The sequence below is a fragment of the Heliangelus exortis genome, chromosome 20, assembly GCF_036169615.1.
Source record: "Heliangelus exortis chromosome 20, bHelExo1.hap1, whole genome shotgun sequence".
Classification (NCBI taxonomy): Eukaryota; Metazoa; Chordata; class Aves; order Apodiformes; family Trochilidae; genus Heliangelus; species Heliangelus exortis.
This window is the reverse complement of record NC_092441.1, coordinates 3,827,863-3,855,217: the sequence shown is the minus strand read 5'-3', so window position 1 is coordinate 3,855,217 and position 27,355 is coordinate 3,827,863. Positions and strand designations below refer to the sequence as shown.

At 37.5% G+C, this 27,355-nt stretch overlaps 1 protein-coding gene across 9 annotated transcripts; it reads left to right on the top strand.

Moving 5' to 3' along the window:
• The first annotated feature begins 611 nt into the window (after positions 1-611).
• Positions 612-25,909, top strand: RHOT1 (ras homolog family member T1). Of its 9 annotated transcripts, none has more exons than XM_071764664.1 (21): positions 614-786; positions 3,454-3,512; positions 5,486-5,567; positions 6,336-6,379; positions 7,158-7,211; positions 7,526-7,578; positions 8,131-8,239; positions 8,834-8,941; positions 10,123-10,221; positions 10,650-10,758; positions 11,664-11,784; positions 12,493-12,577; positions 12,959-13,104; positions 13,918-14,018; positions 14,284-14,414; positions 14,752-14,835; positions 15,572-15,691; positions 16,001-16,203; positions 17,555-17,677; positions 23,131-23,274; positions 24,764-25,019. In XM_071764664.1, the coding sequence occupies exons 1-21, from the start codon at positions 750-752 to the stop codon at positions 24,879-24,881; spliced, it is 2,130 nt and encodes a 709-aa protein (XP_071620765.1). In that variant the 5' UTR covers positions 614-749; the 3' UTR covers positions 24,882-25,019. The 9 variants fall into 9 exon arrangements, with proteins under 9 accessions (XP_071620770.1, XP_071620765.1, XP_071620766.1 ...); XM_071764665.1 differs by having other exon boundaries at positions 615-786; positions 8,834-8,935; XM_071764671.1 differs by having other exon boundaries at positions 646-786; positions 7,526-7,708.
• Positions 25,910-27,355: the final 1,446 nt, after the last annotated feature.

Sequence of the window (27,355 nt, the reverse complement as noted above, 5' to 3'; positions counted from 1 at the left end):
AGTTGTGTGGCTTTTAAAAGTCATTGACAGAACTGCTGGTAATCTTCAAGGTTACTCTCCTTTGCTGTCAGTGAACACGCTGAAAGCATTTTGGACTAAATGGACATTTGTAAGATCAGGAGGTGTGTGTGTCAGCTGCTCCATGAGCCGGGGGAGCTGCTACCCCTGTGAGGTGCAGCTGATGCCGCTGCCTCCTGTCAGGGCTGCCCAGGGGTGCCCATTCCCGGTCATCTCACTGGGCACCTCTAATTTTTCCACACACAAGTGGCACCATCCTGCCCACGAGGAGCAATTTCTTAACGACTTGGAGCATAAATTACCACACAATTTCAAAGGGAGTGCATTGCAATTCACAAGGGAGTTCCCCTGCTCTTGGCTGGCGCACCCCTGCACCCAGCACCGTTCCGTGACGGTAACGACATTTCCATCACGGCTCCTTAGTGGCAGCGGCCTCTCATCGTTCCGGGGAGGCTCAGGGCAGATCTCCCGCCCTCGGAGGAGGGTTCAGAACCCACGGTCCCGGTCTCTGAGGGGCTGCGGACCGAACCGCCTCGGGGGGGCGCGCGGCCTCGGGCACCTCGCGCAGGCGCGCGGGCCGGCGCTGCCTGTTGTGTCCCTCGCGAGGCGCCGTAGCGTCCCCGCTCCGTGAGGGGGTCCCAGGCCGCAGCGGCTCCGCTTCTCCCCTCCCCCTGCTCCCCCCCCCCCAGCCCGATGTGAGGCGCCCCGGGCCGGGGGCAGGGAGCGGGGCCATGAAGAAGGACGTGAGGATCCTGCTGGTGGGAGAACGTGAGTGCCGGGAGGGGTCGGGCCGGCCCCGCGGGGCAGGGCGGGGGCCGAGGCTGTGGGGCAGGGCGGGGGCCGCTGTGCTGAGGGAGCGCTGCTGTCGCCATGCCGCCGGCTGTCAGATCGCCCCGGTGCTCTGAGGGGGCGTCCCTCGGCTCTGCCCGGGCTTCTCCACGCTGGGGCGGTGAGCCCGGCCCAGGGCTCCCAGGAGGGGATAGCAGGGGAGCCTGGCCCTGCCCGGCCGGGAGAGGTCGGGGCTGGGTGCTCCGTGACCGCTTCGCGCTGGGTGGCAGCGGCGGGAAGGACGCGGGGCGGGAAGCTCCCGGCTGCCCTTCTCCGGGCAGCGAGTTAGCGGAGTTGGTGTGCTTCTTGGGTGTCCTGGAGGTGACACAAGGATGAAATCCTCGCCCTGTGTTAAACTGTTCAAACTCTCTGTTTTATTTTTTAATTTTTTTTAGCGTGTGTGGAAAGCGAACTTAAATCTTCTTTATTTGCTGAATTTGGAAATCATAAACACGTCTGGCCAAATGTTCCAGGCGGTTATCAGTTGTGGACTTGTGTCTCGGATAGGGCCAGGGAATCCGGATCCCTGTTTCTGCTCCGAACTTACTGTGTGACCTTGAATAAACAGCACGCACTTCCATGCATGCCCGAGTTAGTGGGTCTGTGCTTTTTCATATTCCTAAAGATCTGTCCTTAACTTCACACTTAGGCACCCAAGTATGTGTCTGGGCTTCCACAGACACAGGTTCTTACTGATGGAAATAGCAGCAAGGAGGTTCTGTGCCTTTTGTGGAGTGTGCTTAAGTTCAGGAAAAGAATACAGAATAATTACCAAATGTTATTAGTAAAATTATCTAATTATAGTACAAAGGTAGTACCACTAACAGAGGTTTCCTGAGGGATTAATGCCACATGCATATTTATAGTGCTGTTTATGCAGTTATTTTATAGCTCAGGTCGGCTCTGTCTGTACTGCTTGAAGAATCCTCTATGACTTCTTTAGAGAGGAATCTTCAGGGAGATTGTACTGTGCAGAAAATTAACTCTTTAAGCTCATGTTTATCTAGTTTTACAAGGCACAGTCTATATAGAATTGTATTTGTGCATTTGAATATATAGCTGTATTTCTCTTTACAATATATCCCTAATTTACCTTCCTTTAGGAGTGGTGTGTTCTGAACTGGCTCTGTACATTGGTTTAAGTAGAGGTATAACAGATGCTTTGAGCTGGCTATTAGGCTCAGAATGTATTCAGCTGAAAATTTCAGAGACAGATCTCTTAAATATAGCAACATACAGTACATGGCACACATCAGAGGCTGTGGACATTTTAATATATTTTTGTTGCAGTAGTAATGAGCAGAAGGGAGAAATTTGTTTTACAGGTCTGTAAAGCTTGCCAGTTGTACTGCTGGTATTGTTTTGTATACGAGTGTTTTGTTAGTCTGAAACCACAAGTTAGTCTGGACCATGCAGTACTTGTTAGGTGGTAGCAGCAGACTGTCAGGTTCAGGCTCTGAAATGTCATGTGAGGACCTTTTGTTGTAAGTGTGTTCTAAAACACAGCCTCTGTCATCTCCAGTGATCTACATTTGAGGTTTAAGGCTGTTTGATTACTACTATCCAGGGTGCAAACATCAGTTTTTAATAGCCAATCATTTTCAGAATATGTTCAGCATGTTATTTTATGCAGCATGAAAGACTTACATAGGAGGAAAAACATTAATTATCATAAAGTGCTATGCTGTTTTCTTCAACCTAGTCACCTGATACTGTTTAGGCTGTTATTTCTAAGATTATAAACAGGATTGGAAAGGCAAATGGTTGACCTGGATTCAATCAAAATAAACCAAATCTCTACACTTGGACAAATAGATTTTCATGAAACGTAACTCTAGAACACTTGGAAGTGTATCAGAAGTTATAAATACTGAGCATCTTCACCAACTGCCAGCCCATAATATTTCATATAACGTTAATGAAAAAATAGGTTTTTGCTTGAATTGCAGACTGTCAGAAATACACAGTCCCAGACAATATTTGAATCTGAGCATTTTGTTTTTTGAGAAATGTCTCTAAACCCAATAAAGCAGTAACAGTCTTCCAAGGTTTTCAAAGGAACAGGAAGTTGATAGATGAAGGTTTTTAACTAGGAAAGTTACCAACTCTTAATTTTAGATAGTTACATTAAAGATTCTCAAAAGCAAGCAAGCCAGCCATGGTACCAGAAGTTTGAACTTTGCAGGAAGACTGAGTTATTTATTTGATTGAATATTGAAGCAGAGAGGATATAAATAGTTAATAATAATAATATTTAATAAAACTAATAACTTTAGAATGGTTGATGGTTCTGTTGCTGGGTGGTTTGGTTTGGTTGCGTTTCTGTTTGCTTATTTGCTTAAGTGTTCTATATTTAGCTTAAAACCTTCTAATTCTTATTTATAAGGCAGAGGAGGATTTGATTCTCTTCTGAATGAAATGGGACCTAAGGTTTTATGATTTAAAAATTCCATATTTAGTATGTTAAAAAAAAAGAAAAAAAAGAAAAAGCCTTTGATTTGCTCAGTTGAAAAATTTTTTTAAAATACTTCCCATAATAAGATGGGATGCTGCTACTGAGTATAACAAAACCTAATCATTTAATCTCTGTTTTTAATGCTTTTGCAGCCAGAGTTGGGAAGACCTCACTGATTATGTCGCTTGTCAGTGAAGAATTTCCAGAAGAGGTAGAGCATCCTCATTTGTTTTCTATGTTTTCTTTCTATCCTGGTGTATATTTTTTTTAAGAGTAAGTTCATAGGCTCTGCTTAAACATAAGTTTCCCCTTTGGAACATAAAGTCTAAAACTGCAGTGATGATTTCTGGAAGCATGATGCAGGTTAGTGTAAATGTATCAACATTGAAGATTAGGAATTTAAACTTTATCTAAGTTCCTTTCTTTTTTTTCATGTGGTTAACTAAAGTAATTTTTTATATCTGAGGAATGTTAGGGTTTTTTAACCAGTTGAAACTGGTCTTAGCTAGTAGCATATTTCAGCATTAGAGGCTTGTAAATGGGAAGGTGCTGAAAGAGACAAGACCTTCTTTTTTTTTGAGTGTTGTATTTAAAGAGCAAATAGATTAAAAAATTAATGAGAATGAGGAATTAAAAAGTCACATTGTAGGATTTAGTCCTATTTTGTAATTAAGCAAGACATTGCCTTTACTTCTGTTTCTCAAGTATGTTTTCCTGACTCTTAAAGTAAAAGAATTCCAAAAACTCTTCCTGCTTTCTTCCAGAGTAGAAGTAAAGTTCTAAATTTTATTCTTCTAAAAAAGCAGCACATATTTCTTTTTGTACTGTGAAAAAAGAACTGCAGCTATTGCAAATAGCTAAGCCTTTTGAATGTAAACATGAATGTTTATTTCTTCTGATCACAAGTCTTAAAATAGGCATCATGTGCTGCTCTTTGAATCTACACTCTGCTGTGTTTAATGCAAATTGGTTGGTTACCACAGTTCATCAGTCAGGTTTGGATTGTTAACATACTTGAATTTAGTTCCTAACCTCACAGGTGGAAGTGAGCTCTGGTTTGTTCTTAAATTGCTCAGGGACATTTCTTTGGCAGGTAGTTTGTTGCTGTATTTAATGATTTAGGCCTCTATTCACTTCTTGTATTCATTTCTCTAAATTAATTTTGAGAGAAAAAGCATCGTTTATATGTAACACAAAATCTCTCTGCAATTGCAGAAGTAACTTTTAAGAAGTTTTGCATTCTATATGAACTTCTGAAATAAACATGTGCAGTTCCTGCAGGTCAGTGGTGCAGATCTGTGGTGTTTGTAACAGACATTACAGGCTTTGAAGTAGTTTTTACTACAGTGAGTATTATCAGTAATCATTCCTGATAAGGATGTAAGTAGAGCCTGAAGCTTTACAAAGAGCCATTCATCCAGTGATTGGCTTTTCTCTTTTCCTTTTTTCTATTAAAAAAAGGCAAAGGTATCATGTGTCAGTAGTATAAAAGGAAATAAATGGCTGTGCAGGAAGTTTTCATTAAAATTAGGTTTAAGTTGATTCTTCCTGAATATGGATTAGTGTTCTTTGGAAAAAATGTCCAGCACTCATTTTTATTAATATCATGGGGTTTTTGCAGGCTTTTCTGAGGTTAATGGATATCAGGATATCTTGTGCAAAGATTTAAGAAGTTTGAGCATAAATTAAACAGTATTTAATTTGTCAATAATGGGATGCTAACTCTGATGTTACTCTCCTGTTACAAGAATGTGTAGCCCTTTTGAAGCTGGTTCAATTTGATAAGCACTCCCCAAATTTTAGAGTTTTATATGACTTGCTTGAATAAATTGCAATTTGGGCTTTGTTTATTGTTTTAACCATTAAAATAGTTCTTTATAGGTGGTTTGGTATAGTGGAGTTTAACTTCATAGAAGCATTCAGTGAATTCCTTAGCAACATTGCTTTCTTGTAAAGCACACAGGAACTTCCTTGCACAGTAAGTAGACCAATAAAGATCAGAAAGTAGCAGTGGCCTTCAGTGCATTGCAAAAAAATCTGCAAAAAGTCTTGAACTACTAGTAAGTTGTTTTATTTAAAGCTGACACAATGTCTGATCTGTTGCAGTATACAGCTCTCTTTGACCATCTGGATTTTCTGGATTATCTTTAAAGGCTTTTTCTTGCTGTTTCTTTACAACCCAAGGTCCCACCACGAGCTGAAGAAATCACCATTCCAGCTGATGTCACCCCTGAAAGAGTGCCAACCCACATAGTGGATTATTCAGGTAAGGGCTGCACAATATTACTGGTGTGGAATTGTAACTCAGTAGCCTCTTTAACAGTCATACTGGTAGGAAAAGACTAAATTGAACTGGAAACCCATGGATAAACCTCATTAACTGCAGTGGGCACCTCTGTGAAAGACAGTCATAGCAATATTCCAGTGAAATTAGTGTGTAGCAGGTATATTTACAGGCTCAAAGGTGGGTCCTCTCATGGGATTCAAAACTATTTTTCTTTTTTTCAGTGATTAAGATGCAGAAGACTTGACATACCTTGTATTCTGCATCTTTCCAGATTTCTAAGTTTGGTTACCTTATCCTTTTGTGTTGGTTTCATATTTGGTGTTTTTCTTTTTTGATACACTCTAATCTCCTTCACCTTACTGAATAGATAAGCAGGCTCTGTATCAAGGTTTCTGTGCTGTCATAAATATAGGAAGCTGTTGCACAGCTAGAAAAATTGAGGGGGATGCAAACCATGACTCATTCCAGACAGCCTCTCCACAGACATAATTATTCCTCTTTCAAATAGCTGCTAAAAGACTTGTGTGCAATGGATTGCTTCTGTCTTGTGAATTAATTGATCACTTTCATTATTGTTACAGCAGAAGCACTCTTTAGTGCATCTTATTAAAAATGTGTAAATAAGGAACTTTCACAAGGCTGTCCTTATTTTTATTGTGAAGAACTCTCTGGTTCAGTTTCTTAAGTTTTCATCTTTGCTTGCAAAAATACTTAGTATTAATGAATGGCTTGTTCTGTTGAATGCAGAAGCAGAGCAAAGTGATGAGCAGCTTTACCATGAAATATCACAGGTAAGTATATTTTAATGTTTACTAGGAAATAGTTTCTTGTTTGGAGAAATCTTGCCCTTTAAAGTTCTGTGTTTCAGATGGGCTCCAGTTTAATTAGAAGAAAAAAAGCCTTTCTTGCTTTTTCTTGCTTGGCTTTTTGTTTGGCTTTTGGGTTTTGTGGTGTTTGTTTTTCTTTTTTTTTCTCTTGTGCTATAGTAAACCTCCCTTTATCTAAGAAAAGTAGGTACTGCCACTGTGTTGTGAATAGATCTTAAGTTTTGTCCTTCCAAGTGAAAGGACAGAATCCAAACCTTTTAATTAAAAGGTCTAAGGACTGACAGTTTCTGTAAAGAAATAATGCTACCCTGGAAAGATCCATTTAGCTTCTTTCTGTCATGTTGTACTGTTGCACTTAGAGTATAATTTCTTCTGTTTCCTATTTTCAGCACCTTTGCATATTTTATGCAAGGTCTGTCATGATGATATGTTCCATTTCTGGCATTAAGTTTGGTACTTAAGGCTGCATATTACAATTTTTCAGTTTAGATTGTTGGTAGCATATGTTTCTGCAGGCATAAGCTGTGATTTTTGACACTGTGAGACAGGCTTTTTGGCACTTCTCAGCATATCAGATACTTGGCTTAAACTGCCCTTCAGACTGCAAAAAGCTTAAACAAGGCACAGTTTTTTAGTAATGGTGGAACCATTCCTGATTTTGTGCTATGTGTTTCTTAATTATCTCTGTTGCTTTAGAGACTAAGCAGTGAAATTCCATGCCTTTCCTTTCTTTTCATCTTAGGCAAATGTGATTTGTATAGTATATGCTGTTAACAACAAGAATTCTATTGATAAGGTATGTTAACACTTTTTTATTTCTGTTGTGGATTGCTGATTGTTGGCAGTTCAGCTGAAAACTCTGTTTATTTAAAATGTATAAGACAGTGTTTGAGCTCAGGTTGTTCAGAGAATGTACAGATGTGTTACTACTTCTGAGTCATTTCAAAGTCTGAGAAAGTTGCTGATAAATCAGCTCTAGTTTTTATTTGTTAGTGGATAGGTATGTGCCTTCCTGGGAAAGAAACCATGGTAGTTGTAGTTAAACTTGTGCACAATTCAGATATATTAAATTTTCCTATCCTTCACGTTTTATTTTTAATCCCACTCTAGGTTACAAGTCGATGGATTCCTCTCATCAATGAAAGGACAGACAAAGATAGCAGGTGCATAAGTAAAGATGAGAAGTGTGAATTAGGCTGCACATCGATGGGTGTTGGGGATGTTAATTATTTAAGAAAATCAAATTCTAAGCATAAAGTTTAGATAAGAAGTCCAAGCAACAAGAGATTTAAAGTATGTAGGCCTGTTACATATGCCAGCGATGCTATTTGTTTTCAGTTTCATGGGCACCTTTTACCAGGTGTGTTTATATTTGTTATGGTATAACTGGTTTGGTCTGCACAGCTTTTCTGTTGATGCTGGTTTTGTATACTATGATTAGTTACTTTTCTGTTTAACTGTGTGGGTTTGTAGTATCAACAAGAAGTACATTTCTGTCATTCAGCAAGTAATAAATGTATAAGAAAATGTACATAAATGTACAAGAAGTACATTTAAAACTGCTGTCGTTTAGTTTTGCCTGTTGCCTGCCAGTGATATTTCATTGCATCAAAAAAATACTACAGTGGTTTCTGGTGGGAGGTAGAATGCTGAATTAACATCCTTTTTATCCCCTTATCTTTAAAGCTCCTAAACTTGTTTTGTTTTGTTTTCAGGTTGCCTCTCATATTAGTTGGAAACAAGTCTGATCTAGTGGACTATAGCAGTATGGAAACCATCCTTCCCATTATGAATCAATATACAGAGATAGAAACATGTGTAGAGGTATGCAAGACTTTCTGAAGTTAGTATGAATAACAAAGAATATATTCTTGCCATGCATTTTGGGCAGATTTTTAGTAGAAAATTAATTAGAATTAATTAATAGAGTAGGTTTTATTAATTAATAGGAGAGGTGGGGGGTTTTTTTTGTTTTTTTCAAAATAAAACATTTAACTGTAAGTCATTATCATGGTAAGCTTATATGATTACTATACAATAAAAAATTCTTGTCAAATTCCTCTAATAACTTCAAGTCACCTTACATTCTTGCCTTTAGCAAGTGTTTTAAATTGAATATTAAACCAGAGAGATGTCTGCAAAAAAATCGAATTGATACGTGTGGATAAGCTGCTGTCGTTACTTTTTTTTTTTTTCTTCCCCTAAGTAGTTCCAACCTTTTGATTTCTCTGCTCTTAGCGTGACTGCAAATTGTAGTGAGATCTCCTTCACTAATTACCGAGCCGGTGCAGGGGCTGTCGTCTTTTTTCCAACACACCGTACCCACAAGAGGGCGCTAGATCTAAAAAAGTTTGTTGCTTGCTTAAATTTCAGAAGAAATCACAAACTATTTAATCGATGTAAGGATTTCTCTTTCAGTGTTCAGCCAAAAACTTGAAGAATATATCTGAGCTATTTTATTATGCACAGAAAGCTGTTCTACATCCTACAGGTCCTCTTTATTGCCCAGAGGAGAAAGAGGTATTTGTACGTAGATTCTAAGAACTAATTACATACAGGGGGGGGAAGTTGATCATTTTCCTGTTCTTTCCTTTTCAGTGGATTTTGCTTTTCTTAGTGTGTTCTTATTGTACCACCCTGCCCCCACACATCAAGCATTATATTCCAGACCCATGGTGACTGTTTTGTGTTGTTGATCTGTCTGTCCTCTTCATTCAGAGCCATGAAGACAGTTTTTTTTGTTGCCCATGTGAACTGCTAAGTAAAGTGAGAAGCTCTGGTAATGGCTTTAAGCCAAATGCAATGTGAACAAAATCATGTGTTCAATTCCCTTCTCTTTTTGGTATACATTTCACAGTAACTCCATTTATTTCAAGGAAAATACCCCAGACTTCACCTCATTTAAAGGAAATAACTTTCCTGAGCATCTTGTGCACCTTTGGCAAAAGGGAAAAGAAATCTCTAAACATAATCCCTGTGTAGTATTGGGCAATATTACAGTTTCTTCAATCTTAACTACTTTGTTAAGCAGAGAGCCAGAGAATAACCCTGTTTTGATTTCTTCCATCAGAATCATCTTTTTGAGTTAGTAACATTGTGATAAAATTGTTGGGCTGAAATCTTTTTGGTTTTCCAAAACCAATCTCTATGCAATCTGTGTGACCTCTATGAAGAGAAGAGTCCATCATCACTGTAGTTGTTGGGAGAGAATTACTACTGTCTGTTTTCCTTCACTTGGAAGGTATCCCAGCAATTCTTTTGTCATATAGTCTGTATGATCAATGCTTTGCCTGGTAGATGAGTGAGCCCTGTGAAGATTTTCAGTATTTGGTGTCTGAAGCCTTCTGAAGCTGTAGTTGAAGTGGTGAATAGAGATAGTGTGCTTGTTTAGAAAGAATTGACTGTAGTTCTAGAGCTGTGTATATTTGCAAGGCACTGCAATTCCAAGGCCTTTTTTTCCCCCCACCAAAAATGAGGAGGCTTGGGGGGAAAAAAAATTATAATTGGATAGAAAGATATTTAATATGGAATTATTACTTTAAAGTTATGGATATAAATTTTCTAGATCAGGATTTGTTTCCTCTTTATTTTTGTGTGTGTGTATATGAATGTGTTTGTTCTAGTGTGATTGAGCTGCCTGATGTCATTCAATGTAAAGGTTTTATATTCAAGCCTAGAAAGATTCTGAACTTTCTTTCATTCCTCAGATGAAACCTGCCTGTATAAAAGCACTTACTCGCATTTTTAGAATTTCTGATCAGGATAATGATGGCACTCTTAATGATGCAGAGCTCAACTTCTTTCAGGTAAGTCTTTTGCTTATCTTTTCACCATGCTTCATAGTTAAACTACATAATTCTAGAGAAATGCCTGATTATTTTTGCAGAAAGAGTAGTAAAGTGAATTGTAAGGGAATTGGGTCTTAATATTAACAGTCTCAAGTGCAGCCTAGAAGAGTGGATCTGTAAAAACAGAAACAGAAGTTAATTAAAATTTTATTTCTAACCATTGTTCAAGTTTTAGGTCAAGACCAATAAAAGATATATATATATATATATATAAATGTTCAAGCCCCAGTGTATTACGTGTATTTAAATATGTGTATTTAAAAACACAAAAAAAATGAAGTTAGTATATGTCAGTTTTCAATAAGAAATTGGTTTTCATCATACAGGACATGCTGTTTGTTCAGCTTAGTAGGCAGTGCTCCTAATGTGTTCTTGGTTTTTGTTAGAGAATTTGTTTTAATACACCACTGGCACCTCAAGCTTTGGAAGATGTGAAGAATGTAGTCAGGAAAAACCTAAGTGATGGAGTTGCAGATAATGGATTAACATTAAAAGGTAAGACTTATTTGATGCTTAAAAGATGTTTCTTTTTACAGTTGATAATAACTTTACATTAACAGGCTCATCTTTTGGAATATGATCTGTACCTTGATTCTTTTAGACTACAGGAACTGGATGTAGTGGCAGTATAATATCAAAGGAGTATAAAATTAGGGAATAATGGGCTGAATAAAATAAGGTGTCTCTTCTTGTTACAGAGTTTGGAATCCAAATAAGTAAAATGATTCAAAAGAGATTGCCTGCTAGATAAATTTGTATCTTGTCTCTTGGCTTCCTGGCTGTGGCACTTCTCAACAAGGTGTGGTGTCCTGTCAACATTTTAACAGCTATGTTGGACAGACTTTATGGAGCATATGGCAAAAGTGAAGGAAGAAAAAAACGTTGCTCTCTGAGCATCAATGTAGCTGCTTTGCTTGTGGAGCTTACACATGTAGTAGGGCTCCTGGTGAATTGGAAAGAGTGGGAATCTTAAGGCATAGCCTTCCTAAGCAGTGATATCTCAGTGTTCATTTTGCCCTGGAAAGTGGTAAGAAAAATCCTACTAAGGTATTCTGGTACAGAAAAACTTCCCTGAGGCTGCTCTCCAGGCTTCTTGCTAATTTTAAATTATCTTTGTTTTCACACAGCTAAGTTCTAATGTATTTGTACTGAAAGAAGCAACAACAGAAAACCAAGTGGGCTGTTCTAAGGAAACAGTGTCCTTGGAGGACACTTTTATAAATAACATCATTTCTGAACTTTCGGTCTGTGCACATAATGCTGTAATGTCACCTAAGAGGTTTAAAATCTTAATGCATCCCAAGCTTTTTTTCTTTTCAGTCTGATACTGATTCTATTAAATATACTTGTTAGCAGATAAAGCACTTCAGGGCCTTGAGATTTCATTGTTTGATTTTTAGGTTTTCTTTTTCTACACACACTTTTCATTCAACGAGGAAGACATGAAACAACCTGGACAGTTCTGCGGCGCTTTGGATACGATGATGACTTAGAGCTTACACCAGAGTACTTGTTTCCTCCGTATGTATCCCTCACTCTGTCTTTCTTCAGCTTACATGCATTTATTTTATACTACTTCCTGTTTTGGCAGGAGGAAGGGGTTATTGTAGTGTGTTTATTTAACACATTGTTACATCAAGTATCTCCCTTACTTTATGACCCACCAGACAAATTCTTCAGGGGACTGAAAATTACAAAGGAGAAACTCCTCTTGCTTGTGCCAGATCATGTACTGCTGTCTCTCTGGATAAGAGAAATGGCAAACGAAACTCTATATACAAATATGGAATGTAAATCTGAGCAGTTGAATGTTCACTGTGGCAACAAATTAGAAGAGGCTTGTCAGTATTTTCATAGCACTTCAATCCTTTGAAAATCCTCAAATGAAGGAGTTAAGAATTTTGCAACTCTGCTGCTTCTTTTAGAAAATGTAACTACATAATTTTCTGTTCAAAAAAGCCCCAGCAAACAAAACACAAAACCCAGAAAATCTAAACCAAACAAAACCTGATTACCATATCTGTGTATATCTTGTAAGATAAAGACATTCTGAGTTTTAGAGTTCCCAATAAAAAGCATGTGCTTTGATCTCTTTAAAGTATGAAAGCAACATGCAAACATCAAATACCAAATGTTGCAATTCAGAAAGTCTGCATTTTGATTTTCAGTATTGTATACTTCATAAACACACTTAACACTTCTTGTAATTGATTTTGTTTCCAATAACAGGCTAAGAATTCCTGCAGACTGCACAACAGAATTAAATCATCATGCATACTTGTTTCTTCAAAGTATTTTTGATAAACATGACTTGGTAAGCTTTTAATTTGATTGTATGTGTTTCCTTATACTTATGAGCCTTAGTTTGCCAGCAGTTTTGCCTGCAAAAAGTGTGTTCTTATCATTATGTCATTTCATTCAGAAACTGTTTCTGGCTTAAGCTATAGAGTCAAAACTAGCCTGCTGTTTACATTTCTGTCTACAAGGAGAGTTGGCAGTTAGTTGTACTGCCAGATCTTTTTAAGAAGCTCATATGTGTAGTCTTGTTTAAAAACAAGAAAAGGAGAATGATAAAAAAGAAAGCAGCTCAGTTTCTTAGAGGTGGTTTCTAGAATCTTGCAAGTGTACAGTAAGAAAAGAGCTGTTTAGAACAGACATGAATTAAGTGACTTATTTCTGATTTCTTTTTCTTTAGGATAGAGATTGTGCTTTATCTCCTGATGAATTGAAAGATTTGTTCAAAGTCTTCCCTTACATGCCCTGGGGACCAGATGTTAACAACACTGTTTGTACAAATGAAAGGGGGTGGATTACATACCAAGGGTTTCTCTCTCAGTGGACGTAAGTTTGATACATTACATTTTAGTAGCTCAGAACTGTGGGTATGATCCTGCTTTCCTAGATGCTTCTTAAGAATGTAGCCATCTAGTGGCCTACTCTTCAGACAGTTGTTAAAACTTGTTAAGGGTTTGGCTGCCCTTTAGTGCTAACTATGAAGAAGTGTAGAAGTGTCTCCTCCAAATGTGGAAATTTCCCTGAAACTTGTTGATTTATTTCTGTTGTTTCTATTTATTTCTGTTGTTTCTATTTGTTTCTGTTGTTTCTATTTGTTTCTGTTGTTTCTATTTGTTTCTGTTGTTTCTATTTGTTTCTGTTGTTTCTATTTGTTTCTGTTGTTTCTATTTGTTTCTGTTGTTTCTATTTATTTCTGTTGTTTCTATTTATTTCTGTTGTTTCTATTTATTTCTGTTGTTTCTATTTATTTCTGTTGTTTCTATTTATTTCTGTTGTTTCTATTTATTTCTGTTGTTTCTATTTATTTCTGTTGTACTCTTTATAGATGGTATGAATAATGATGTTCAATGATGAGTTTTTTTCTTACTGAAATTAGAGAAAATAAGGAAAACATTATTAACTGAGGAAAAAATATTATGGTGTTGGTTAGTAGGGCTCAGCAAGTACTGGTTTGATGTCTATTAAGACTGGTAAAGTTGCCACCATTTATCTTGAGGGAGTTTTTGTCCTTCATATTATGCTGTGCAAGGAATACTTATGTCAATGTGGAGACAAGAGGCAAAAATTGTTTCAGTACTGTAAAGAATTGATGCCACAGATGCTAAAAGATCAGAAAGTTCTTTTTTTCCCCTCTGCCAGACTAACCACATACCTGGATGTGCAGCGTTGCCTGGAGTACCTGGGTTATTTAGGCTACTCAATAATTGCAGAACAAGAATCTCAAGCATCAGCAATTACAGGTAATAAAAAACCACAACAAATTGGTACAACTTGGGAATTTAAATTTAGACATCTTCTCAGGGGTAAGGTTTTAAACAAATGGTCTTTTATAATTTATATTCTTTACTTTCTTCTCAAGTCAAATCTTTGATTTGACAGTTTTCATTATATTTTGTGCATTTTAATGTAAGTGGACAATTATTTCATGTTTTCCTATACACACATGCATAAAAATCTTGTGGAAAATATTTGTGGTTTGTTGTTTGTTGTTTCTTTTTTCCAAAGTAACAAGAGATAAAAAGATAGACCTCCAGAAAAAACAGACTCAGAGAAATGTTTTCAGATGTAACGTTGTTGGAATGAAGGGCTGTGGGAAAGGTGGAGTCCTTCAGGCTCTTCTTGGAAGAAATCTAATGGTGAGAAGCTTTTTGTTTATATTCACCTGTATATGCTTTTGAGTTAAGATTAGAGCTTTACTGATTATTACTGAGTTTGGGGAGTTCTATGAGGAAATACATAATTATTGGGAGAGTTGTTTTGTTGGATTTTTTTGCAAATAGACTATATGGATATATATATATATCTCACACAGTTATTACTTGTACATCATGGATTATGCCAATGCATTTATTTGCAAAATAAACCACAGATTGCTGCAATTTTTATGCATTAATTATGGGAGTAAAACAGCTGTTCAAATCTAACTTAATGGGGAGAGTTGCTGTGGTCTAATGTGAAATTCTGCATTTTCAGAGACAGAGGCAAATACGTGCAGAGCACAAATCTTACTATGCCATCAATACAGTCTATGTATATGGACAGGAAAAATACTTGCTGGTAAGGTTGCCTCATTATTCTTATTATTGTTTGCATATAACTGGTTAATCCTAAAATTCAGTGAAGTATTCAGGGCCTTCTCAAATTTATGTTTAATGTTCTTCTCCACAAAGAGACTCCTCCTTTTCCAGTGCAAAACCCCTCTGATCTTACGTTGCTGATGCTTTAAACTGAACCTCTTCAGGACCTGTTATTTTTGAAACCTTGACCCAGTTGTACAGAACTTAGTCCTTTATGTTTATGCTGGAGGCCATCAGATTAACATAAATTATCAACAAGCAATCTTACCTATTCAGTAGAGAAGAGTGTCTTGTAGTGATTAAGATGGCTAAAGTTAATATTCAGTGGGTGAAATACTTTCTTTAAAACTTACACCACTGTACTTTTCTTTTACACTAATATGGTACCTTTCTTGGCTTTCCAAGCTTTAGTCCTCTGCTCTGTGGTTTTCTTCTGTAGGATGAGTGCCAGTTTCTATGGGAGTCTGACTTTGTAATAGAAATAAATGTAACTTTTTATGATGAGGTTGTAATTGCTTGCAGATGTAGTGTTAACAGCTCACATATGTTTGCTGCATGGTAAATTCCTACTCTTCCTTTTTCATTAATTCTACCTACAGTCAGTCCATTAGTTCTAAGGATACATAAAAATGAGACCAAAAAATTATGTGAAAAAGAGTTGTAAAATCCCTTTAACTGTGAAATGACAAAGATTTTCTTCCTCTCTTTTTTTCTAGCTACATGATGTCAGTGACTCTGACTTTTTAACAGATGCTGAGACCATATGCGATGCTGTATGCCTGGTATATGATGTCAGTAACCCTAAGTCCTTTGAGCACTGTGCCAGGATTTTTAAGGTTTGTATAGTATATAGATACAAATCTTTTGATTTATATGTTTTTTCACTGACGAAATATTCAGTTACTGGTCCTGTACACAGCTCCTAGTGAAAATACTTTTATTTATGGGTGCTGTTTATATATGACTGATGCATGAATAATGAGGTTTTGTTATTCATACAGAGCTAAAGTCTACTTGTCCATATAAAATACTTTGCTTAATGCTGCAGCAATCAATTCAGCTCAGGCTGTTCCAGGTTGAATGTTATCATATGTTTTCCTTCACTTTTTTTTTTTTTTTTTTTTTTTTCCCCATGAAATTTGCAGCAGCACTTCATGGACAGCAGAATACCATGCTTAGTGGTAGCTGCAAAGTCCGACTTGCATGAAGTTAGACAGGAATATAGTATTTCTCCTGCTGAATTCTGCAAAAAACACAAAATGCCTCCACCTCAAGCCTTTACTTGTAATACTGTTGATGTGCCGAGTAAGGATATCTTTGTTAAACTGACAACCATGGCAATGTATCCGTAAGTACTTCAACTGTTGTATCTTCCATACTGCATGGTTCACGCTCAGTACCACTGCATGTCATTGTTAGCCACAAGGATGGAACTGCCTCCCTGAGATTAAGCAACAGAGAGACCCAAGTGACTTGAGTAGAATCCTCAATTTATTTCAAATTACAGAGTTGGTCTAACATGTGAGTGCCAACTATTGTTCCTAAGGTATTTTCAAAAGAATGCACTACTTCAGCCAGCCAGTGTTAAAAATTCCAGTGAATGTTGAGGGTTCTGTACTGTCCTTATTGTGGATGCATAACAGTATGGCAGGATTCACCTCTTGGTATTTCTGAGATACTTATGAGTAAAAGTTATACTGTAATCTTTGTTATAAGGCCAACTTGATTGTTGATTACAAGTTCACTCCTTAGTGAACAAGAATTCCCCCAATGCACTTCTTGAAGCTTTTTTATTTTCAGGGTGTTTATTCTTATGTTTAATTAATCTAGTAGATATTACTTTTTTTTAAAAATAGAATTTCTGTATAAACACCTTTTGGTCTTCAGATAGAAGATACTTAAGCTCACATTCTTCTTCACTGCACCTCTCACTGTTGCTAAGCTCACTTTGCATTTCTTTTTTGGTGGGTGGAGCTTTTAATATGGTGATGAACTACATAACTATTACAGCAGATGGAGTCTAGTATGACAGCTGACATTTGCTTTAAATTGAGTACAACTAATGTCACTTTCACCCAAAATAATAGGTTTGAAAAAAAAATACTTGAAAGTGAATTTATTGCATTAGATTTGTAAAGCTTTTGTTTTTGTTCTCTTGTATTTATTTTGTAGCACTGAAATACTGAGAAACCACTAAAGTGTAGCACTGACCAAATGTCTTGTCATATCAATATTCCTGCTTCTCCCTCAGTTTCCAAGCATGTGTGTTTGTTAGGGTGGGAAAAGTAGAGGTGACTGTCACTTTGTACAGTGTGCATTCAAAGTGGTAGAAAATGTGGCTTACTTTCCTTTGAAAAAGGGGTGTTATCTATTGCTGTGCAGACATCCTCAGAAGCCTTTAGAGGCTTTCCTTACAAACTTCAATAAATTCAACAAACATTATCATGTGTTTGTGCTTTACTATCAAGAACTGTGGATGGTGGTGACGCCAAAACGTCCAAGATGTAGGACGTCGAACCTTAAAATTCTGCACAGCTGTAGTTGTACCCTTGCTTCCCCAGTATATTTTTTTTCTCCTCTCCTTACTCATTCAAATGTACCTTTTATTCCTGAATCTCTCTTGGTTGTGGCACAGTCCTAATGTGCACCTGATTTGATGAGCAAGATTTCAACTCCTGTCCTTCTGTGTGTTTTCGCAGCCATGCCCGGTTACGCTGTATGTGCGCCTGCAACAGGTGTACATTTTGCATCTGTCAGAACTTCCTCAACTCAGACTTGCTGCAATCTGTAAAGAACAAACTCTTCACTGCAGTTCTTAACAGGTCCTTAACTTTATTTACTAGGTACCAGGTGTGCTTTTAAAATAAAGGTTTTTTGAAAAAAGCAATCGGTAACCTTATATACTGCAGATGTCTCATGCCATATCCACTGAAACAGGCAGATAATTGAATAATTGTTGTGGAATTGTCAGACTTTGTTTAACTTGAAGGTGCTTTTGGTCTTTTGAGCTTAGTCCAGTGATTTCTTTGAATCATTACCAGTTTGGTAGGTGATTTCAGGCACTTAGTGATTGCAAAACTGTGAAGGAACTAGGCTGTGTTTTTTAGGGAACTAGTAATGGACTTTTAGTGTCTATAAATAAGTGTAATATGTCTCACTTGAGATATTAAAGGATTGTTTAGTGTAGATCAGAGGTAGTACCTCTCTCCAGTATCAGCTACACAAATACTTTCATAAAGGCACAGCTTGACTTACAGCAGCATTGTATAACATATTACATGTTTGTAACTGCTAGTTTAATATTTGGGAATTCACAGAATTTCTTTATGTGTGTGTGTGTTATGCTTGATTTACACAAAGAATGGGTATTTTGTGTTAAAAAATCTAGAGCTTTTAACATCCAATTCCTCTCTGAATTGAGTTTTACATGTAAGAATTGGTAAATGGTTAAACGTTTGCAGATACTTTGGAAAAAACAGTTGATAGAGAGAACTTGTTTTCAGCATTGAAAACAGTGCTGTACCTTGTCTTGTGTGTATTGCAGGCAGATGCTAACTCAGCTGATTTACTAACACCTCCACACTTGTCATTTCACTCCAGCAAATGGGAGTTCAAACCGAACAATTTTTGTAGTGCAGTGGTTCCACAGTTTACAGCCTTCTTGGAGGCCTGTATGATAAATTGAGTCTTGGAGACATCTATGATAAACATGTTTATTTGAAAGGCATGGCTGGCATATCCTGACACGTTTCTGGTCCACACTGTTTACTGTTTTCAGATGTAGCTGCTCCAGATCAGAGTGGCTGACTCCTTTAAATGCAAGTTACACACACAGAGAATCCCTGCTGATCTACTCACCTACAGCAGTGGCCATGGTTGTTAAATACCACTGTAATCCAAGATGAAAGTGTTCACCACAGAATGAGAGTTCAGGGAAGGGTGAAGAACTCATTAGCTTAGGAAAAGACTGAATGTGAGTGAGACTGTTCATCCTGCATCTATTCTGCAGCAGTTATCCTGTAGACAGAAATCCCTTGAAGCAGCAATCTTTTTAAGTGTTGTCCCTCTAAAAATTCATTCAGCAGTCCCTTCTGGAGAGAACCCCAGCTCTTTATTATTGAATGGGCTGCTATGTTAGCTCTTGGATGAGCTGGTGTTTTTTGTTTCTGTTTTTTTTTTCCATTCCTTTTAAATATTGTCAAGGGCTTGAGCTACTGAAATCTTTCTATGAGCCTTGGGGTGCTGTCATTCCACACCTTGTCACTAGATAGTGTGGAATAAATGTGGGAATCTACCACTGCATTAAAAAGTCTGTACATCAAGGTAAGAAGAATTCAGCATAGACTTCCACGGACCCTACAGAGAGGAAATACTACTTGCTGAAATCTCTCTGTCTGTAGTAATTCAGTTAGTTACAAGGTTTGCAGCAGGTTTCCAGCACACTCACGGTCTCACCAACTTTCTTCCCAGTTTGCTCTTTGAAGGTGTCACCTTACCCAACACGTTGCTGCAGGATATTCACCACTCAGTGCACACACTGCTGTGTAACTGCAGATTTGGTAGAGATGGGATCCTGTAGACAAGAGGGAATAGCTCTTAATTGTAGACTTGGGAAGGTAGAAATGGTTTATTGCTTTAAAATGTTGGCTGTTTTGGTGTTGTTTTTAATGATTTGTGTTTAGATTAGAGAAAGCAGTTTAATCAAGAAGGATTTTCTGCTGTTAGTCTATATAACTTTTCTCATTTTGCCTTTACAAATACTTACCATTAGGTCAGGTAGTTGGGGAAAGATTAGGTAACTGCTAAGTACAAGAGGTTTCTTGAATACCTTTTCTCCTGATCCCCTCCAATTCTGAAGCTTCAGACAGTGGAAGTAGGTAAACTGAAATTTTTAAGATCAGACTCTTCCTGTATTATTTGTTGCTAAGTAATGCTTCAACACAGCTCCCAAAGCAAAATATAATACCACATTTGAATATTCCCACCTTAGTAATTAAAGGAAGAACATTGCCTCTGTGCTGCTGGGAAACCTGTTCATGCCCACCTTCAATTTCTCTTTTATGGACAAAGATCAGGGTTCAGTTTGGAGAAGTTTATTGTGCAGGAAGAGGATTGTTGGTTTGAACTACCCAGTATCACACTTGATTGGTCTTTTGAGGAAGAAGGCTCTGCATTCAAAGCACTATATATGCATGTATGAGGCTGGTTACTATCCTGTGGTATTTTTGTGTTTTTAATTTGTTCTTTAGGTGTTCATTTGTATTTGTCTGGCTGGCACTTAATCTCTTTTTGCTACATTGTTTTACCTTTTTTAAAAGCAAGGCTTCTGCTTATGTCATTCTATCCATTTCTTTAGTGATGAGCTTGGATTTTTGACTTTTTTTTAACTCTAGAGCATACTTCTAAGTGTTTTTCTGGTTTTAAATCATTCACTTGTTGCCTTTTGCTCATACACCAGTGGCATTTTTCTGTCAGCAAAGTTAATTTCAAAATTCTAATGCATGGTAATTGTGTTAAGTGAGGGAGCATGTTTTCTAGAGCTGTTAAATACTGTAGAATAGAATGAAGTTCTACTTGCATATAAAACATGATTGCTTCAGGAATTATTTTCAAGATTTTTTTTCTATGAAAAACTTCCCTCTGTGAAATTAAAGTTAAGCCACCAGTTTCAGTGCTCTGTAATGAGAAAGTTTTAAGAGTATAACTCAGGATTTATTTTTCACTGTGTGCAAAGGATGCAGATTAATTTTCAACACTATACTGTATTGCTATTTAATAGCAGAAATCTATCCCTGTATTTGTCCTCCCACGTTAGGAATGTATAATATTTTACTTTACTACTTGCTTCCTTCTTGGAACTACATAATTCCCCATACTGAGAAGTTTGCAAAGCTGTGTCCCCTCTTGCTTTCTAAGTAGAACATATTGAATTGCCATTTTACATTCTTCTTGGCTTTTGTAGATAATAAGATGCACTTGGAGCTTTTCACATTTTAGATGACTAATGCATGGGGGGAAAATCCTGACTGCTGGAGTTGGTTTGCATCCTAGGAAAATATGTGCCTGAAGGGAAGCTGCAGTGGCTTGTGCATGTTACATGATGTTTTTGGAATTCACTTGCTTATGTTTTATTGTTAGAACTTATATTTTATTGTTGTCTGTCAGAGCAGGCTGCTGCTTCTTGCTGGCTGCATTAACTTGCTTATAATTTTGCTGTGAGTAGCCATGTGACCAGGTTGTTGGCCTCACCACTGTGCTTTTAAAATGCTTTTGTAGCTAATACAGGAATGTTCTTGAACTTCTGTAGTTAAGGTTAAGCCTTCCCAGACCTAGGATTCCTCTACAGGGGGAAAAGTGTCAATATTGGCCCATAACTCAAGAGTTTTCTGCATGTAGACACGACAGGCATGCTCAGTTAACCTCTTAGTGCATGTTGCAAACTTCTTGTGAGTTGTTAAACCCTCTTGAAAGAAAGAAGACAGTAAAGATCTCAGAGATCTTATTCAATAAGTTACAAGTAGCTTGACTCACTATTATGGGTAGGTTGAGTAAAAATCTCTCATTTTTTCCCAAAACATGTATTAAAATCTGAATTTTATGCCAAAGGCATAAATCCCAGACTTGCTTGTATGTTTGGAACTAATTTTATGCACACACCAACCTTTCTGGGAAGTTTCAAAGCTAATTGTTACTACTAATAAGTAACAGTTTAAAAAACAGCTTCATTTATGGAGTCATAACTATCACCCTGAGTGAATATATGTGCACACCCATATATAAATTTAACCCTTGGAGAAAATACTTTTTCTTATTCAGAGTTGCTTTGTTTTACAAAGCAGTAATAATTTCTACTACTGGTAAAAATTAGTTACCTAAACACAAACACACTGGAATTAAATTTGAACATCATTTATTTGAAGAGGTAGATTTTTTTCCATATATATGGAGAAAAGTTTTTCTGGATTATAGGCACTTTCATGTCAAAGAACCTGTGCTTGGAAGCAAATGTTGGTGCTTTTTTATTATTTCAGACAATTTTTTTTTCTCCTTTAAAAAAACCTAGGTATCAAAGTTACAAAAATGAAATTTCTGATGTAAGGAGCATTCAAGGAAGAAAAATGGGTGTTGTTTTTTGGGTTTTTTTAAAGGTCTAAAGCAATTAGGCATCCATAGAATTTCAGTTAAGTATTTTTGAACTTTGCATTTTTTGAGCTGAGATGTTCAGAGAGCCCTCATTGCTTCTTACTGCAGTCAGGAGGTTTCCTTGAGCTTATAAGGCCAAACCCTGCCTTGATTCAGTTCCTTATTTAAATGAATTAGTTACTGTTAGCCTTAGAAAAGGGATCAGAGTGAATTTACTTTTTCTTTAGACATGAAAAGAGGATTTAATAATGACTGAGTATTTATTAATTGTTATTAAAAGGCTGAAGCATGTTCGAGTTTCAAGTTTTTTGCATCCCATTAAATACAGACATGTGAAAAGTCAAGGTAAATTATAGATAGGAATCAGAAAATCTAAGTGTGAGAGAGAGAGTACTTCATGAGGCAATGCAAAAGCAGTCATTTGCAATTCAAACAGTGATTTGCAGTTTTAAAGATATTTTTTTTAAAATTATGCAAATAGTTGGGCTTTGAATTAACCAAATTAAACCTGAGTTGTTTGTTTTTTAATATTCTCTCAACAGAGTTTGTCACATAGTCTTTTAAAACATTGTTACATGCAAGTGATTTATTTTATATACACCAAGGTTTATAATGTAGAGATCTGAAGTGTTTTGTAGTATTTTACTTTAAAGAACAAACAAAACCCTAAATACTAAAGCTCCTAGTAGTAGTGATAAAATACAGTCTTGATGTATTAACAGTGATGAGTTTTTGTCAGTTTTAGGGCTGATGTGTTGGGAGTCATTGCAGGGTGCTTAGTACAGGTGCTTTAGCTTGTGCAGGAGTATTGCAGCATCCTGTTGGTGCATCAAAGTTGAGGCTTTGGAAGTGGGAACAGGTTCAAGGGATTTAGCCATTCTCTTTGTCCTTGAAGCAATGGCATTTAGCTGCATAAAATCATTTTTTTTTTTTTTTTACTTAGCTAATCAAAAGTAAAAGCTCTGTTTTATTTCTGGTTTTCCCTAAGCACAAAGTTTTTAACAGCTGCGCAAGGATCAGGGACTAGATGGCTAAAATTATAAATTCCATGCTTTGTCATTTGAGCATATTTGAGACACTTGCTGTTTCTGAGCCATGCTATGAACTGCAAACTGTGCATGTGTGTAAAAAGGTTAAGACCCTACCTAGATGAGTTGGGGGCCATGCTGTTAGCAGACGAGGAGAGCAGTATTATGCAGCAGGTGCACGCCGTCAACTTTGTAGAAGATTCCATCTTCATGGAGTCATCTCTTGGTCCACGTTTACTTGAAGACAGGTAACAACAGCCAAACTAAGGTGACCTTGCCCTTGCCTTTTCCCTTTCTTCCCCTCAGCAAGCCACTTGACATCTAGTTTGCAGAGAGTTTGTCAAAACTAGCTGTAGAGGAACTAATGCTTGCAGGATTTCTTGAGTTTGATCTGTTCCATAACCATGCAAGATACTCTTAAATAAGATTAGGATTTTTTTAGAGATCAGCTGTGTTTCACTGTTTGTGCACCAAGGAGCCTGTTCTTCAGCATGTGGTATGACAGTACATTGATTATATGGCTTATATTCCTCCTGCAAATGTCTTCTAAGGAATATCCTAAACTGGTTTTATGTATTTTTATGGCAAGTACCAATTCCTGCTTTATTAAACAGCTTGTATGGCACAGCTCTGCAGTTCATACTATTTGAACTCTCTTGTTCACTGTGTATGATCTCTGTATGCTCCTTGTGCTTAATAACTCCTGCAGCTTTCTCTGAGAAACTTGTGATGTTTAATACATGCTAAAGTATGTAGGCTAGTGAAGTTCTTTTGTAAGTTATATCTTAAACAAAAGCAAACAAACAAGCAAACCCTTTACTATTGTTTAGGAACTTCTCGGTCTTTAAATTATGGCATTTATGGTAACTTATTTTGAATGGTAGCTCCTGCTTTATGGTAAGCTGTCATACTTGAGACTACTTTTAAGGATGGCAAGCTGTGTTTAACTGAGCATGCTCACAGACTTCTTGCAGTATTTGGGAGAGTTGGGTTATTGGCTGTCTCTTCTGTCATGCAAGATGTGGCTTTTTATGTCATACAGTCACTTCATACTGTTATTACATCTTGTCTTTTTCTGTTGATGCCATTGTCACTGCTTGTTTCACTAGCACTTTCTCTTAGCTTTCAGCTTGGTATTGGATGACTTTCTATTGCTGTTCATGTGACTGTACTGGGAAGAAAGGAAGAAAGGGATTTACAAATGGTCCTTTTGATTCTAGCTTTTGGAAAAATATTGCTACTTGTCAGTAAACATTTTTTTGGGAGATGTGCAAGTAGGTATTCAACAGGATTGAAAGTTTTTCATTGACAAGCAAAAAATATGCAAAGTCAACATTTTCAAAAGAGAGGATTTTGCTGGACAGAGTTGTTCTGACTATGGGCTATTAATCATTTGCTAGCTATTTTTGTTTTCCTTTTTTCAATGCTTGCTGGTACTCTCAAAGAAGACACACTGCCCTCTGCACATCCATGACTAATGATCTGCTCCTGCATTTCTCTTCAGCTGTGTGAGCTCTGACTTCAGTGAGATCTACTAATGTCATCAGGGCTGCAGATCAAATCCTAAGCTTTTAAGAAAAGTAAAATGACTGTATGAGTACTCCTAAGGCTGAATTGCAAACTGCTTGCCTGTGACAAGTGTAGTGATGAATTTCCAAAAGCAGAGTAGTTTAGCACAAGTTGTCTGATATTGCTGGCATGGAATTAACCTGGTTTTATGTGTGTGTTAAATTCTAGGCATGTGACACAAGCGGACCTCAAGAGCTCTAAGTTTTGGCTTCGAGCAAGTTTTGGTGCTACTGTCTTTGCAGTCTTGGGGTTTGCTATGTACAGAGCATTATTAAAGCAACGATGATCTGAGAAGAAGCACATCTGGCCCTACCAAATTAAAAAAAAAACAAACAAAAACTTTTATGTACATTCTGAATGCTTTAAATTCTGCTAGAAATATTTATATATGCAGAGTTACTTTATTAATATTTGTAATTCATGCATAAGAATATTTTAAATTATAGCTCTAACTACAGTATTGCATAATGCGTGAAAATATTGCATCTTAACAGCCAGCTAAAATGGCTTAAGTTGTGAGGCCAAAAGGGAATTTCTTGTAAATAACCTGTATATATGAAAGCAGTAAGACATGGCTTCCCAAAAAGCTGTCCAAAATACTGTTCTTAGGTATTTCACCATGGTGACATATAGCTAAAATTCATTTAAGCAGAGTAGGTTCAACTCAAGGATCATACTTCCTCAAGGATTGCTTATTTATTTCACATTCATCTGGAGTGACTTTGTCTTTTTGGACTACAAGCTATACCAGGCAGAATTTGTTCTTTTCATTCTTATCTATTCTTTTTAACTGATGAACAAATTTCCCCACTAACTCTGTACTTCAAGAAAAAGTCACTGTTGCAGTCCTGGCCTATGATTTTGTATGTTACATGATCAGTGACATATTTGGCAATCTGATATTTCCTTCTTTCAGAAGGAAAAATATAAAACTGCCAGATCAAGTTCATATGCTGTGTGTAATTTGTGTTTTCATTTTCCAATATATTGTGTTTTATAACCCTTATGAATCATGAGCAAATCTGTATATTATAAATGTTTATAATTCCAAAAGTGTTGCTGTTTAATTTCTCACATCTGTCAGTCATACCTGTTGAAAGCTGTGTATAAGATAAAACTAAAATAGTACACAGTGCCTATTCTACTGTAGAATATTAGTTGCATGGATCACAGTGCATTCTGTAACTGGCTAGAATTACCTATAAACACAGCTTTTTTAATGACCAGATAAATCAAATATTAATTCCTCATGACAAACCTATTTTTCCATTGCTGGCCTTTTCACATATTTCAATAAAACAACTGTGTACTGCGTTTGTGTTTATCTTTTTCTAAAAGTTTTTGAAGAGAACTAATACTTTTCTGGGGAGGTGTGTGTATGTTGTTATTTACAATCTTACCTTTTTCCCTGTGAAAGTGATCATTAGAGACAAATCATTGAATAGTGTTTCGTATTCTTTTTTTTGTGAGATGTCTTCTGACATCCATGATGCAGAAAATAAATGTCAGTGTTATGTAGAGCTTTTGAACTGATGACCTGAGCAAGCAAATGTTTCCCTGCCCCTGAACAAAAATTTTCAGTACTTCTCAGGAGCTTGTGGTGCCATGGATCAGTGGCATCAGTTCTCAGCAGTTGACATCACTTGTTTTGTGGTTGGTTTCTCTTTTTGTTTAGGTACAACGTATCTACCTTGGTAGAAGGAGACTGGATTGTGATAGAATATAAGAAGGAAGACCTCTGTGATAGTGCAACTTAATCTACAGGGATCTTTTACTGCCTCATCTGGGCATGATGGCAGGCAGGCAAGACTAGATGTTTACATGCCTTGATACTTTTTTATGGTTAGAATTTCCCATTAGGAAAACAAACTAACTTCACAGATCTTAATGCTGCTGATTATTGCCTCCTCTCAATGCACTTTGGAAGGGATATTTCAGGACTTCATGTCTCACAAATTTATCTCCAACTGCCAATGTACTGATGCTAAAGGGGATTTTGAGAGGCTGATGGCCCTGCAGCACTGCCGGGCGTATCTCTGATGTTTGAGTTCTGGGGAGGGTCTGCTATTTTAAACCAGTCAGTGGCTCTTAGCTACAAAACACTTTAAATACCTGATACCACACTCTGGGTTCACAGTTACAATTCATAACTCACCTTCCATAAGTACCCTCTCTCATCAAAGCCTCTGAAGTCTCTCATTATAATAAACAACACCGCTCATCATCTGGGCCAAGTACTAGAGCATTGTAAATGCTTTTCCAAGGAGCAGCATGTGTTTTATTGTGCAGTTAGTGAACCTCTTATGTTGAACCTGTTGGAGTGTTTTTCTGTGGGGTAGAGTGGTGCAGACACTGCTGATGTGCTGGGAGCAGGGTCAGGGGAGGTGATTGTCCCCCTCTGCTCTGTCCTGCCCAGGCTCCACCAGGAATACGCTGCCCAGTTCTGGAGCCCTTCCTGCAGGAAGGACATGGACCTGCTGGAGCAAGTCCAGAGCAGGCCCTGAAGATGTTCTGTGGGCTGGAGACAGGCTGAGAGAGTTGGGGTTGTCCTGCTTGGAGAAGGCTTCAGGGAGACTTTCGATCACCTTCCACTACCTGAAAGGGGACCCATGAGAAAGCAGGGGAGGACTTTGGACAGGGTGTATGGCAGTGGGACGGGGAGAATGCTCTGCCTGGGGCGGGCTGAGGGGCTGAGGACTGAGGGGCTGAAGGACTGAGAGGCTGAGGCACTGAAGGGCAGAAGGACTGAGGGGATGAGGT